The sequence below is a fragment of the Euprymna scolopes genome, chromosome 39 (assembly GCF_053919585.1).
Source record: "Euprymna scolopes isolate OS-2025 chromosome 39, ASM5391958v1, whole genome shotgun sequence".
NCBI lineage: Eukaryota > Metazoa > Mollusca > Cephalopoda > Sepiida > Sepiolidae > Euprymna > Euprymna scolopes.
In genome coordinates this window covers 1,885,001-1,900,439 of record NC_136520.1, presented here as the reverse complement: position 1 = coordinate 1,900,439, position 15,439 = coordinate 1,885,001, and the positions used below count along the sequence as shown (strand labels likewise).

The following is a 15,439-nucleotide window of genomic DNA, read 5'->3' as shown; positions in this document are numbered from 1 at the left end:
AGAACCAAACAAATTAAATTTCGTCTCATCAGACCATATGACATTGTTCCAGTAATCTATGGGCTTTGTTGACATGTCTTCAGCAAACTGTGGGCTTTCTTGTGTATTGCTTCCAGAAGAGGCTTCCTCCTGGGGTGAAAACCATGCACACAAATTTGAGGAGTACAAAGATAAGTGTGCCATGCCTACAGTCAAGCATGGTGGTGGGAATCTCATGGTCTGGGGCTGCATGAGTGCTGCAGGTTTTGGAGAATTACATTTTGTTGAGGGAAACATGAACTCCAACATGTACTGTCAAATACTGCAACAGAGCATGATCCTCTTCCTCCATGAACTGGGTTGCAGAGCAGTGTCCCAGCATGACAATGACCCAAAACACACACCCAAGACAACCACTGCTTTACTGAAGAGGCTGATGTGGGGTATATGGTTAATAAAAAAAAAAAATTTTTTAAAAACGTTCTGGGCGTATCTGCATCGCTCTTTGGGAAAAAAGAAGGAAAGGATGGCTAGCTCATTTATATACACGAAGGGCATCTTGGGAAGGCAGAGCATGATGGGAAAAGCTATTTTTTTTCTGTCTCTTCCTTTTTTTCTAGATAAAAGGATATAAAAGCTGGGAAAAATTTCCTGGAGGTGGCAAAAAGAAAAGAGTCGTGAACATCTTCTCTTGAAAAGTATTTCGTGTTGCTGACGTTCAAATTGTGCGGTGTGACATTGGTGGCGAGAGGCCAGGTGTGGTCGATTGGAAAAGAAGAGGGCAGAAACGTGCTGTTGTCGAGAGAGTGATTCACTCCTTCTCGAACCCCAGAACCGAATCTTGATTGTAACCTTAGAGCTGAGGGTAAAGATGATGGACTGGCCAAGCATGTCTCCAGACTTGAATCCAATAGAACATCTTTGGGGCATCCTCAAGCAGAAGGTGGAGGTGCGCAAAGTCTCAAATATCTGCCAGCTTTGCGACGTCGTAATTGAAGAGTGGAAGAGCATTCCAGTGGCTACATGTGAAGCTCTGGTAAACTCCATGGCCAGGAGAGTAAACACAGTATTGGATAATGATGGTGGTCACACAAAATATTGAATGGCTATATTTTGAGTTATTTTGAGGAGAAAATAAATTAACTCTGTTATATATGCTGCAGGCAGAATACTTTTCATTGTCTCACGAAGAGATATACTTAAATATTTGAAGAAATGTGAGAGATGTACTCACTTTTGAAAACTGTTTAAAAAGTTTTCCACATGTTTGAATAAGAATTATTTCCATAATATTTGTTACAATGCAAACTGTAGTCCACCACTAAAAAGTGTAATTCACTTTAGTTTCTTTCTAAAAATAATTATTCCAGCAAGGAAGATTATAACACTGAAGACAACTTCAAATAATGACATTTATATTTCGTGAAAACAATGTGAGAATAAAAACGTTACCTTGGGTTCTCCACCTTGATTAATAAAATGGTATAAGCTCGGGTTCCGTTCTAGTCCCATCTCAGCCAATTTGCCATCAGTGGCTCCATACAAAAGCTACAAAAAAACAAGCAAAAGTTTAAACATTTTATTTCAGCCAAGAACTGGATGATGTAGATGCCATAGTCACTGTTTGCCTAAGTACTTTAAGATTCATCTAGATCCATCGTCAGGGATAATTACCAGTGAATTGATTTTAGAATGTTTATTGAATTTGTTTTTATTTGTAAAAACTGTGTACGTTACACATGACGTTAATAAGATAAAGATGGAGTTGGCTTTACAGGGTGGAATTATAAAATTGTCGCCTTAGAAAAGACGACATCATTCCATTTCCGTTTGATGAAAACCGGTTTTCTTTTTCTTTTTTTTTTTGTTGCAGACCATCCACTAGTTGGCCAGTTGTGTACAAATCCCAAGAGCGATAGGAACCTTCTATTATGTCTCAAAGTGACACAATGTTAAATGAGCAAGATCAGAGATGCGCCGCTGTACAACTCCTGCTCTCTACCGATCCAGGTTATGACAACAGGACCATTGCCAGCACCCTTAAAATGCATTACTGAATTGCCACGAATAGCAGAGATGTGCCCAGGGTGATGAAAACAAAGTTTCCAGCCACGGTTATGGTCTTTGGTGTGGTTTCATGCCACCTCACATCTTCAAAGTCGGCTTGAAATCAACACCAAAGTGTACCTGGATGTGCTGAAGAGTGTGGTGATCCTCTGGTGCAAAAAGGTGGCCGCTGGCAGACCCTGGGTGTGGCAGCAGGACTCGGCGCCAGCCCACAAGTCCCAAAGAGGCCTAGACTTGGCTTCAAAAGGAGTGCTATGACTTTGTACACTTCTCTCAGTGGCACCGCCTTCCCTCGACCTGAATCTGCTAGACTACTTTGGTTGGTCATACATTGAAAACATCACCAACATGACCTCCTACAACTCCAAAGCCAGCTGAGCTCCTGCTGGCGCTTGTGGAAAAGGCATGCTCCAGGTTCTTGATCTGTATTGAGGCAATGATTGCGGCAGAAGGGGGCTATATTGAATAGATGTCAGCTCTAATACATAATCAAGTTACCTGAATTGATATTTTCAATAAAAGATTTAAAATAAAGTTGTAGTTTTGATTTCTTTAGAGCGACAAGTTTATGTTCTATCTTATATATAAAAAAAAAAAATGCAAAGTCAAAACAAGAAAATCAACTAACCTGGTAAAATGTGTGAAAATTTCGTTCACCTCTTTGTTGGTGCACAACTCGTGACTAGAAAGAAAAGAAACCAAAAGTATATATATAATATATAAAGTAAAGTTAGTTTTTTTTCTATATTTTTTATTTGGTCCGTTAATTCTTTTAGTGGATTGTTTTTTGGGCTTTTTTAAATCGCTCTGGACAAGGCATAAAGCCAATTTGATGTAAGGAGCAAGCAGATAAGTGACTAGAAAGAAAAAAAAAACAAAAGTATATATAATATATAAAGTAAAGTTAGTTTTTTTTCTATATTTTTTATTTGGTCCGTTAATTCTTTTAGTGGATTGTCTTTTGCGCTTTTTTAAATCGCTCTGGACAAGGCATAAAGCCAATTTGATGTAAGGAGCAAGCAGATAAACACAACTCGTGTCTAGAAAGAAACGAAAATAAATATCTAATTGTTTTCCAGATTGATTTAAACAAGGTGGCAGCAATTTTTCACCTTCTACCACGATTAAAGTTGTTTTCTTTTTGTTGTGTCTGTATCAATAACAACACGAACGCAGAAAGTAAAGGTAAAACAAATATATTAAGACGAAAAGATAATACATATTTACAAAGGTGCAGTTGTACTGCAGTTGGAAGATTGTCCGGCAGAGGCTGTGTTAAAGTCTTTCATGGAGCAACCGGCACATGCGTCTTGCCTATTCGGCGTTCGAACACAGCTCCCCGGTCTTGCTGACTTGATACCTTTATCTATATCTTGTTCACCCACGTATGCTAATTAGTGGGCGTCTCCACAACACTAATATATGAAGTAAAGTTATTTTTTATTTTTATTTTTATTTAGTTTGTTAGTTCTTTTGGTGAATCTTTTTTAAGCGCTCTATACAAGATGCGATGCCAATTTGATGTAAGGAGCTGACAAGAAAACGCAACTCGTGTCTAGAAACGAAAAGAAACAAAAATAAATATCTAATATATAAAGTAAAATTAGTTTTTTTCTCCATTTTGTATTTGGTTCGTTTTTTTAAGTGATCTAGACAAGACGGGAAGCCATTTGATGTAATGAATCTAACAAGAAAACACAACTCGTGTCTTGAAAGAAAAAAATAAGAAAATAAATATCTAATATACAGGGTGTTTCAAAAGTCTTGGGAACATTACAACATATTTAAAATCGTTATGTTCCCAAGACTTTTGAAACACCCTGTATAAAGTAAAGTTAATTTTTTCTCTATTTTTTAATGGTTCGTTAGTTTTTTGGGGGATTGTTTTTTAAGCGCTCTAAACAAGGCTAGACGCCAATTGATTAATGATCTAACAAAAAAGAATGCAACTGGTGTCTAGAAAGAAAAAAAGAAATGAAAATATCTAATATATAAAGTAAAGTCAGTTTTTCTCTGTTTTTATTTTGTTCTTTAATTTTTTGGTGGATCGTTATTTTTAATCGTTCTGGTCAAAGCGTGAAGCCATTTGATGTAAATAGCTAACAAGGAAACACAACTTGTGACTAGAAATAAAAAAAACAGTATGCTTTTAAGCGTTCTAGACAAGACGTAAAGCCAATTTGATGTAAGGAGCTGACAAAAAAAAACAAAAAACGAAACTCGTGTCTAGAAAAAAAAAAAGAAATGAAAGTAAATATCTAATAAAAAAAGTAAATTCATTTTTTTTTCTCTATTTTTTTTATCTGGTTCGTTAGTACTTTTGTTGGGTCGTTGGGGCATGTTGTTAAGAACAATATAATGTAATTCGATTTAATTCTTTTTGGAAAATACTTTGACAGAACTGGAATTTTTTTTTTTAGAAATGCTATTTAAAAAAAGGGACGTAAATCTGTATAGCGCAATACCAGCCTAAGTTTGCTTTGAAACTTATGACGACAAATGAAAAGTCTTTTTTTGCTTTTTTTTTTTATTTATTTAATTTTCCCTCCAAACAAGGCACAGTGCCATTTTGAAGTAGGGGGCATGAAGTTATTTTCATAAATGTTATTTACAAGACTTGTTGAACTCATTCAAAGAAGTCGGCGGCCATTTTGTTTCTAGGCCACTGATTCTACATACTATTATAACAATCATATTGAAAACATTGCCAGGGCCGCTGTGAAAAAGGTAGGCTCTCTCTACCGTGCTAGAAAACTACTGACACCTGAAAGTATCCTCTACCTCTATGAGGCCACCATTCGCCCATGTATAGAGTATTGTTGTCACATTTGGGCTGGTGCATCTGCTGCTAGTCTCTCGCTCCTAGACAAGGTTAAAAAAAGAGTCGCAAATCTGATAGGCCCTGAACTGGCATCTAAGCTTCAGCCTCTGTCCCATTGACGAAACGTTGCATCCCTCTGCCTGTTCTACAAGTATTTTAATGGTGAATGCTCTGACGAACTGCAGACACTTGTGCCCACACGACGTAGACACCCTCGACAAACCCGACAGGCAGCTAAATCCCACCCCCACACAGTAGAGATCCCCAGATGTAAAAGATCTTTCTACTCCAGTAGTTTCTTCCCCAGAACCGCTAGACTCTGGAATTCCATTCCAGGTCCCTGCTTCCTTAACTGTACTGACATGCAGAAGTTCAAGTGTAACATGAACCGACATCTTGCTGCCCAAATCCCAACATAGTGCCCCAGTAGTTGTTGCTCCTGATAGTAGCCCCCTACACCAAAGTGGCAATTTGCCTTGTTTGGGGTGAAAATGTAATAATAAAAGAATTCATTGGTTTGACTTGAAATTCAATATTTCAATTTTTGAATTTCGCTACTTGGCCTTTTGGCCAAGATCAAAGTGTAGTATCTGTTCGTTAAAATGTTATGCTTTGCTCCATGACGGGACAAATAAAATATAAAGTAAAAAAATACAAGAGTCGAACGGTTGGGCTGAATTCACCCCATACTTTTTTATCATTTTTATTCGATTTTCACCCCAAACAAGGCACAGTGCCACTTTGAAGTAGGGGGCTGCTATCGGGGACATAATTTGCAGGGGTATTATGAAGGGAGATGAGCAGCAAGATGTCTGTTCACATTACACTTGAACTTCTGCACGTCAGTACAATTGGGAAAGCAGAATCCCGATAGGGAGTTCCAAAGTTTAGCACTTCTGGAGAAGAAATTATTTGAGTAGAAGGCTTTCTTACACCTAGGGATCTCTACTGTGAAGGGGTGGGATTTAGCTGCTTGTCGGGTTTGTTGGGGGTAATCACGTTGAGGGGGTACAAGTACTTGTAGTTCATCAGAGCATTCACCATTAAAATACTTGTAGAGGGATGCAACATTTAGTCGATGGGACAGAGGCTGAAGCTAGATGACAGTTCAGGACCTATCAGGTTGGCGACTCTCTTTTGAACCCTGTCTGGGAGTGAGAGACAAGCAGCAGATGCACCAGCCCAAATATGACAACAATACTCCATACATGGGCGAATGGTGGCCTTATAGAGGTATAGGATACTTTCAGATGTAAGTAGTTTTTGCAGCAGCCTTGACAATGCTCTCAATGTATCTATTCCAGTTCATGTTCCCTGTAAATGTTAGACCAAGGAGTTTAAAGGAAGTACTTTCGGGTAATCTGTTTTTGGCCATTGCTATTGGTGGTAGAAAAAGTTTCTTGTAATTATTGAAGGAAACAAGCTTAGTCTTGGCAGCATTGAATGTGGCCATCCATTTTTGTCTCCATTCCACTACAGATTGGAGGTCATCCTCTAGTGTTTATGCCATTTCCTTAGATATGTGTTCATTTGTTCTCCCCTTCGGAAAGATATCAAAGAAAAAACCCAATGGAATGGTAATTAGAAAGCTGCAAAGACCATCCCAGCTTTCTTGGAGTTAAACACCTTCTTATGTAATTGACGATCACAAAACGAAGTTAGAGAAAAATCAATTTCAACAATGGAGGAGAAAATAAAATATGATTCAGGATAAAGAACAATCAAGTAAAAGTGGTTGATGAATGTCATTTAGGGAATGTGACAATTTGGTGTAAGTAATGAGATAGAGAAAAGTTAAGAAAGATTTCATATATATATATATATATATATATATATATATATATATAGAGAGAGAGAGAGAGAGAGAGATTATATATATATATAATCTATATTTATATATATATATATAATCTATATATATATGTATATATATATATAATCTATATATATACATATATATATATATAGATAGATTATATATATATAATATGTATATATAATCTATATATATAATCTGTATATATATATAATCTGTATATATATATAATCTATATATATATATATAAAATCTATCTATATATATATAATCTATCTATATATATATATATAATTATTTTTTTACTATAATAATTAAATACCTACAGACACTAGTGTTTCATCCTTTCGGGATTCTTCAGTGCAGGGTGTCACGATTACTACCAGTCCGAACCCCGCTCTCTCTCTCTCTCTCTCTCTCTCTCTCTCTCTCTCTCTATATATATATATATATATATATATATATATATATATATATAATCGATATATATAATCGATATATATATATATATATATATATATATAATCTATATATAGACTATACATATATATAGAGAGAGAGATATTATATATATATATATATATATATATATATATATATATATATATATATATATATATATATATATATAAGCGGAAATGGGTGTTTGTGTGTGTGCATTTTTGTGTATGTCCGCAAAAGGTTTTTGCCGGGAAACGATCGGTCGGCTCGCTCCTTAAAACTTTTTATATCACGTCTAAATCGTAATATCTACGAGTTACCAACAGGGGTCACCTGTCTATTTAATTTGCCTGACTTTGAAAAGCTAAATATTCCACATTTTTGGATCGTCGCGTGTGGATTCGGCTTTTTCACATAAAAGCGAAACTAATTCAACGCCTAACACATCGTTCCCCGCGCGATCGACGGGAACGTCCAAAAGCAATCAGCTTTGATCAATGTGGAGTTTCTCTTTATATCAGACAATTGCTACTTAATTTGGACAATCCCCTTTTATGGGGAGCTGGTCTCCCCTCACCCCGAACATCTTGGGGAAACAAATAAAACCAAAAAAAAACTGCCCCGCAGTAAATCAAAAAACTGCTCGTCAGTGAAAAGTGACCTCATTAAGTCATTAAGTATGGGCACCTGCCAATTCTTAATACTTAAATAAATTCAAACATGTTTCCGTTACTATTTAATTGTTGGCCCAGTGGTTAACGTCGCACTTTTTTTTTCACACTTTATTTTCCAACTTCGCCTCAAGGCTTTGGGTTCAATCCTTCCTACTTACCTACAAAAATGTTTTTAACCCCCCCCCCCCGACACAAACACCCGGGCAATGACTTTTTTTATTATTCTTTTGTTTTTAATTTACCCAAAACCACACACACCTCGAAACACTCAGGCAACGCCAGGTACCCCCACTAGTCTTCTATAAATATAAAAGCAAAAATGTGTGTGCGTATGTATGTTCACTTTATATGTATGCCTGCAAAAGGCTTTTTTCAGCTTGCTCTTTCTTAAAACTTTTTATATGCTGTCTAAATGATAATATCTACGAGTTACGCATGGGGGTCGTGTGTGTATTTAATTTGCCCGACTTTCATGCGCTATTTTTTCCAGATTTTTAGATCGCTGCGTGTTTCTTTCATTTTTCAGTATAAAAAAGCGAAATTGGATTCGAATCGGCAGTTCCTGGTAGTCTCTGGAAAGCGATGTAAACGTTTGGTCGATGTCAGCTTTTCACCATCATATCAGACAGTTGTTTTCAGCTGGACACTCCCCTAATAAACGGGGGAGCCGGTTTTCACCAAAGTTGGGTAAAAACAAACAAACCGGATTTTGACCTCATTAAAAATGTCCCGCAGAACATATTAACTATGACCTCATTATTCGACCTCATTAAGCCATTAATTAAATTCGACCTCATTAAGTCATTAAGTGCGGGCACTTGTCAAATCTCTTACTACTTAAATAAATTCAAACGTATTTCAGTAACTCCTTCTCGCTGGCCGAGCGGTTAACGTGTCACGTTTTCTTCACATATAATTTTCCAATTTCGCCTTTGGGTTCGATCCTACCAAAACTTTTTTACCCCCACCCCCCTCCTCTGTGTTTCTTTTTGATTCAAGAGCACACACACCTCAAAACACCCGAGCAACGCCGGGTACCCGACTAGTCTATATATATATATATATATATATATATATATATAAAAGTGAAAATGTGCGTGTTTGTGTGTGTGTGTGTGTGTGTGTGTGTGCATTTTTTGTGTATGTCTGCAAAAGGCTTTTTTTGCCGGGCTTCTCGGTCGGCTCACACTTTAAAACTTTTTATATGCTGTCTAAATCATAATATCTACGAGTTATGACCGGGGGGTCGCATCTATTTTTAATTTGCCTGACTTTTACACACTATTTTCGAGATTTTGGGTCTAAACACTTGAAGTTTTAGATATAGGTTCCTTGGGCATGGATCTAACTTAATAACTTGATTTGAGCCCAAAACAATAAATGTTAAGGGGTCATAATAGGAGTCCAAGTTTAAAAAATTTATCTTTTTTTTTTTTTTTTTTTTTTTTTTGCTCAATAACATACACTTTAATAACCCTTATCCCTGAGTGGCTTCCGGGCCTTGATAAGTGGTGATCACTGTGTAAAAAAAAAAAAAAAAACCAAAAAAAAAAAAAACCAAAAAAAAAAAAAACCAAAAAAAAAAAAAACTTCCGATCACCCGGGCAACGCCGGGATGAAATACTAGTATAGTAATATATTAAAAACAGGGGCAATGTAAAATTTTATACTAGAGTTGCCTTTCAGGAATTGTGTGTTCCCGGAAGTTGTGCCTGTTATCCTGATTTCTTCATTGGCATTTGCAATCTGCAACAGGTGCTTTTTTATTTCCTTCGCACTCTTTGAACTTTGCACCTTTTCAACATTGCACTCTTTCACCTCTGCACGCTTTCAACTCGTATACGAAGATCATTAACCAAACGAAGTAACATTCTAAAGCAATGAAAATTCTACGCCAAATTATGGAACCAAAAAAAAGAATGTTGCGTGCATTCAAATGTCACGCTGACATTTCTAAGGAAACCGTTAAAGAAAGAAAACAAAACTCCGCGGTTGATCGACATTTTTTTTTTTTCGTGCGTCCTTAATAAGCGTTTTGTAAAAATAATGCTGTAAGGTACAGAGTTTGGAAACGTCGGTAGATATATTTGGGTTTGTCTGTGTATACATTACTGTATATATTAACGGGGCCTGTGGAAATTCCACGGCGACATCTTTCATATTTAATACAAGGTGACCCCCCCCCAAAAAAAAACGGGCCCCAACTCTAATTAGGCCCCGTTTCTTAGTGTTTTGTCCGAATGCAATTAAACTTTGGTCATAACTAGTTTATTATATTCAAAACATCACATCTAGGGTCTTTGGCCTTTTTATTTTCTCCGTTGACTGTAAAATGCTCAGAAAAACAATTGAATGCCCTCTGTTTTTTGAAGGGTCGCCCTGTATATTGCAGTTGGGCATTCTGTGGACGTTCGGCGTGAATGTAGACCCCATTAGCGTGGTGGCAGGGGGGGCGGGGGCCAGGCCCCCCCCCCCAGCCAAGGTTTCTGAGGGGCGCCAAAATGGGGTTTTAGGGGGCGCACCCTTTGTAGGAGACGCAAGAAAATTTAAAATAAAGACCTTAATAAACACAACTTTGTTCCATTTCTGTGGCTGTTTGGAGGGCAAATTTAGCATTTCTATGCATTTGGAGTGTATGTGTATCATCATTTGGAGTGTATGTGTATCATCATTTGGAGTGTATGTGTATCATCATTTGGAGTGTATGTGTATCATCATTTGGAGTGTATGTGTATCAATCTTTCCCTCAATACTGGAGTTTTTCCTGATATGGTTAAGCTGGCCAAAGTCATACCCATATGCAAGAAGGGCTCAAAACTAGAAGTAGGTAACTACAGGCCTATTTCTCTATTATCAAATATAATTAAACTTCTTGAAAAAGAAGAACCCCCCGATATTATTGTAACCCTTTTGTTAAAACTGTAAAAGTATTTATAAGGTTGGTGCAAAAATAATGTCGTTTTTTACGTTCAACTTCAAAAGATCGAAACTCCTTTCCTAATAAACTTTATTAATCGAAATAAGATGCATCAAAATCGAAACATTTTTACCAACAAGAAACAAGTTTATTTTTCTGATTAGCATAGAAATACGGAGTTCTGGAAACGATGAAGTCATTGAAGGTCGATTCGGCATCATCTCGGCTTTTGAAGCATTTTTTACGCAGGAAGTTGTCGAGATGCTTGAAAAAGTGATAATCCGTGGGCGAGAGGTCCGGCGGATGAGGCAGAGTCTCGTAGCCCAATTCGTTCAGCTTCTGCAGGGTCAGTTGAGCAACATGCAGGCGAGCGTTGTCATGAAGGAGGATTGGTCCCTTCATATTGACCAATCTCGGGCACATACGTTGGAGCTGCTTTTTCAAGAAAATTATATTGTTTTTGCACCAACCTAATGTCTGCGTAATCTGGTTAACGTAGTATCAGAATATATCTGGTTATTACGGTTTATCTCCAATATCCTTATAGGAGTCTGTGACATATTCCCATTGTATGGATGCTCGGTGCGAACATAAACCCCACGATATCATTAAAACATATTTATATGCTTGCGGTACAAGGTCCACGTTTCGGCACCATACAGAAGAGTAGGCAGAACAACAGATTTGTAGACTGCCACCTTTACTTTTAGAGACACATCGTGGCTGTTCCAGAGTCTGTGTCGCAACCTACCAAATGCCTCACTAGCTTTATTAATTCTACATTGGACGTCTTTTTCAAATTTAGCATCATCAGACACAATAGAGCCGAGGTATATAAAAGAAGATACTGTTTTCAAAGCTTTACCATCAACATATACCACTGGTTTTGAAGAGGACGTAGTGTTTGGTTTTGGCTGGTGAATAAGTTGTCTTTTTTTTTTTTTTTTAATTAATACAGAATTCTTATTTATTATAAACAAAGTGATATAGGTATTAAACGTAACGTTAAATTCCTTTAAAAAAAAGGAAGTAAAAAAAAAAAGAAAAACGGAAAGTAACGGGAACATGTGCATGCGAGTATTATGTTTCTTTTAACAGTTCACTTCTTGTTCAGTCCCGGATATGACCTTAAACTATATCCGATGGTGAGGGCCCCAGCTTGCAGGCTTTGGGAGTGTGAAGCCACCCTTTAATTGCCATTGCTCCCAGGTCCACTCTGACCCGGAGTGGTAGTACCTATTAGGGTCCCATCTTTTTTTTTTTTTTTTACATAGGCATCACCACTTATCAATACCAAGAGGCCACTCAAGGATATGAGTTACAGCAGAAATTGTACAATATAATAACCGTTAGTAATGGAGATTCGGTAAATTTGTTAACTTATATGGAACGGCTCATCAAGAACTTGTTTACGTTAGACTTGAAGACAACCATATTGTAGTCTATGGGTTAAATAGAATCCGACTTGAAAAAAAATATATATATTCTATTAAAAACTTTTTCTTTAAAAATAACTGGATTTAGCATTAAATTACCTGAAATGGTTGATATGCTGTAAAACCCTTATCCCTGAGTGGCTTCCGGGCCTTGATAAGTGGTGACCACCGTGTAAAAAAAAAAAGAAAAAAAAAACCAACCAACCAATCACTTCTTGTAAGTAAAAGAAAACATATTCGAGCCGAGATCGAAACCAAAACCTAAAGACAGTGAGTCAAGTACGATAACCATTAGGCCAGCGTGGCATGCTCTGTAAAAATTGTTTTCAAACCTACTTATTCTTAACATATGCTATCTGTCATGCGAACGATTAACGCATGCGCATTCGTGAAACAGTTGAATAACAGATAAAAATCCGATGACCCCTCCCCACTACATACCAATTTTTCATTTTTTTACTTTTTAGCAACACTTTTTTCCGGAGGAAAACCGATTAAACAGTTTTCCACGTGTCTGAATACCCTATATACCAAGTCTTAAGTCTGTAGATCAAAAATTTGTTCTGTATATAGGTTGAGAATTGTCCTCACACGCACACACACGCACACGCACACACACACGCACACACACACGCACACACACACACACACACGCACACTTTTATATATATATATATATATATATATATATATATATATATATATATATACTACTACTACTACTAGCGGCTACCCGGAGTTACCCGGTTGTAAAAATACACATAAATTTATATTTAAATTAATACAAAATTCTTATTTAGGTGCTAATGCACTTATTGATCCGCGTTATTTTTAAATAGGATTTTCAAGTTTAATTAATGTTTTATGATATCGTTTTTTATTAGATTGTAAGGTTAAAGTACAGAATAGGTACAAAACATCCTCCCCCTCCCCCTCCCCATGTTAAGAATGGCTTTCTAAATAATTACATTATTATTTCAGCATGGATCAATAAGTGCACTAGTACCCTTATTTATTATAAACAGAAATACGTAGGTATTAAACGTAATCTTAAATCCGTTTAAAAAAATAAATAAAGTAAAAAAAACACAAAGAAACTGAGGCATGACCATGGGAGTACTATGTTTTTTTTTTTTTAAATAGTTTACTTCTTATAAGTAAAAAAGATACTTGAGATGAGATCGAAACCAAAACCTAAAGACAGTTAGTCAATTACGATAACCACAAGGCCATCTTGACACTCTCTTTAAAAGCTGTTTTCAAACTTACTTGTTCTTACCATAATGTGAACGATTCGCGCATGCGCAATCATGAAACAGTTGAAAATCTTTCACGAAAAACACCCGTCTAGCTGAATCCACTGTGAAAAATTTCCCCCACTCTATATCTGTGCCTAAATCAAAACGCGGATTCCATGAACAAAGCTTCTTTCTGTGGAACTCTGTTCCGTCTGCCTGCTTCCCACCGGACTACAACCTGGATGTCTTCAAGTCCAACGTTAACAAATTCCTAATGAACCGCCCCCTTAAGTAAACACTTCATCAAATCTCCACACTAACGTAATGTACTTGCAATAACCCTTATCCCTGAGTGGCTTCCGGGCCTTGATAAGTGGTGATCACCGTGTAAAAAAAAAAAAAAAAGAAAAAGTAGATAAAAATCCGATATCCCCCGTAACGTACAGATTTTTTAGTTTTGACTCCTTAGCAGCCCTTTTTTCTGGGTGAAAACTGATTAAAGTTTCCCACGTGTCTGAATACCCTGTATACCAAATTTCAAGTCTGTGGATCAAAATTTGTTGAGTATATAGGTTGAGAAGTGTTCTCACACACATTCTCATTTTTATAGATATATAGATAAACTTGTGTGTGTATTTGTGATGTGTTTTTTTGTTCTATAAAATAAATGCAATGCCAACAAAATCATTTTAAAATAATTAATCATTCGTAATAACTGATCAAATCAATTAAATAATTCGATTAAGCACAAATAGATTTAAATTCTTTGATGCGAAATCAATTCCGCCATTTTGTTTTTCGTTGTTTTATATTAATGATCGCCGCCATCATCATCATCATCATCATCATCATCAAAAAAAAAATTCCTTGAAGCAAAAATAATGTTAATCAATAGGATTATTCGATAATTCGATAATTTCAATAAATCGAAACTTGAAAAATGAAAAAAAAAAAAAAAAAAAAAAAAAAACAATTTTCGCAATTGATTCAAAAACGCAAGTAAATTATCAGGAATACAGGTTAGAATTAGCGTTATCAGGCGTGTCCACATTCCGTCAGAAATGTCAGAAAAAATTATGTTTCGCTAGTATTCACTGTAATATTTGTATTTATATGAAACAACGTCTCAATCGGTGAAGTTAAAAACGAAATAAAAAAAAAGAAAACGTCTCAAACTGGAAAGTTTTGAAAAAAACAAAAAAAAAAAAGAAAAATGTATCAATCAGTTTCGACAGAAAAAAATAAGACAAAAAAAAAAAGAAAAAAAAAAACGTATCGATCGCTTTCGACAGAAAATAAAGAGAAAAAAAAGGCAACGGCTGATTACGGAATAAAAACACTGCAGGATTAACTAAAAGTCTTTCTTTACTTCCGCTTTCCCAAACAGAAAGCGCGATCAAACTCTTCCCTTTCCTTTTTTTTTTTTTTCTTTTCTTCCAATTTGGTGTCGTCTGCTCACTCACGTCTCTTTGCCGTTCGGTTTTTCAGTGAATACGCTCACTCGGTATTTTCCGGGCCGGTTTTCGTCGTCCGCCGGGCGTTGCCGAGTGAGACTCACGGAAAAACGGGATTTAAACTGCAGAAGTACCGCCAAGGCAGCTGCAAGGAAAGTGGGCTCCCTGTACCATGCTAGAAAATTACTCACACCTTAGAGTATCCTGTATCTCTACAAAGCCACTATTCGCCCATACATGGAATATTGTTGTCACATCTTGGCTGGTGCATCCGCCACTAGATAGGGTTCAACAAAGAGTCGCCAAGCTAATAGGTCCCACACTGTCAGCCAAACTCCAACATCTGTCCCATCGCCGAAATGTAGCATTCCTGTTCCTGTTTTACAAGTACTTTAATGGAAAGTGCTAAGACGAGCTCAAAGCACTGGTGCCCCCCCCCCTTGACGTAAATGCTCCTGACAAACCAGACACGCAACAAAAATCCCAACCCTACACTGTAGAGATCACTAGATGCCGGCAAGCCTTCTACTCAAATAGCTTCTCCCCTCGATCTGCTAGACTTTTCTTTTACTACTTATCAAGGCCTGAAGGTCACT

The 15,439-nt window shown here is 36.7% G+C and overlaps 1 protein-coding gene across 2 annotated transcripts in view; it reads right to left on the bottom strand.

Annotated features, from left to right (window-relative positions):
- The window catches only part of LOC145263605 (unconventional myosin-Id-like), a 461,413-nt gene that overhangs the window by 102,140 nt on the left and 343,834 nt on the right, over positions 1-15,439 (bottom strand). For both annotated transcript variants that reach the window (XM_080120445.1, XM_080120446.1), the window contains 2 exons: positions 2,675-2,728; positions 1,432-1,527 (listed from right to left, as the gene is read on the bottom strand). In XM_080120445.1, the coding sequence (XP_079976571.1) occupies positions 1,432-1,527; positions 2,675-2,728 (150 nt within the window). The remainder of the gene's footprint in view (positions 1-1,431; positions 1,528-2,674; positions 2,729-15,439) is intronic.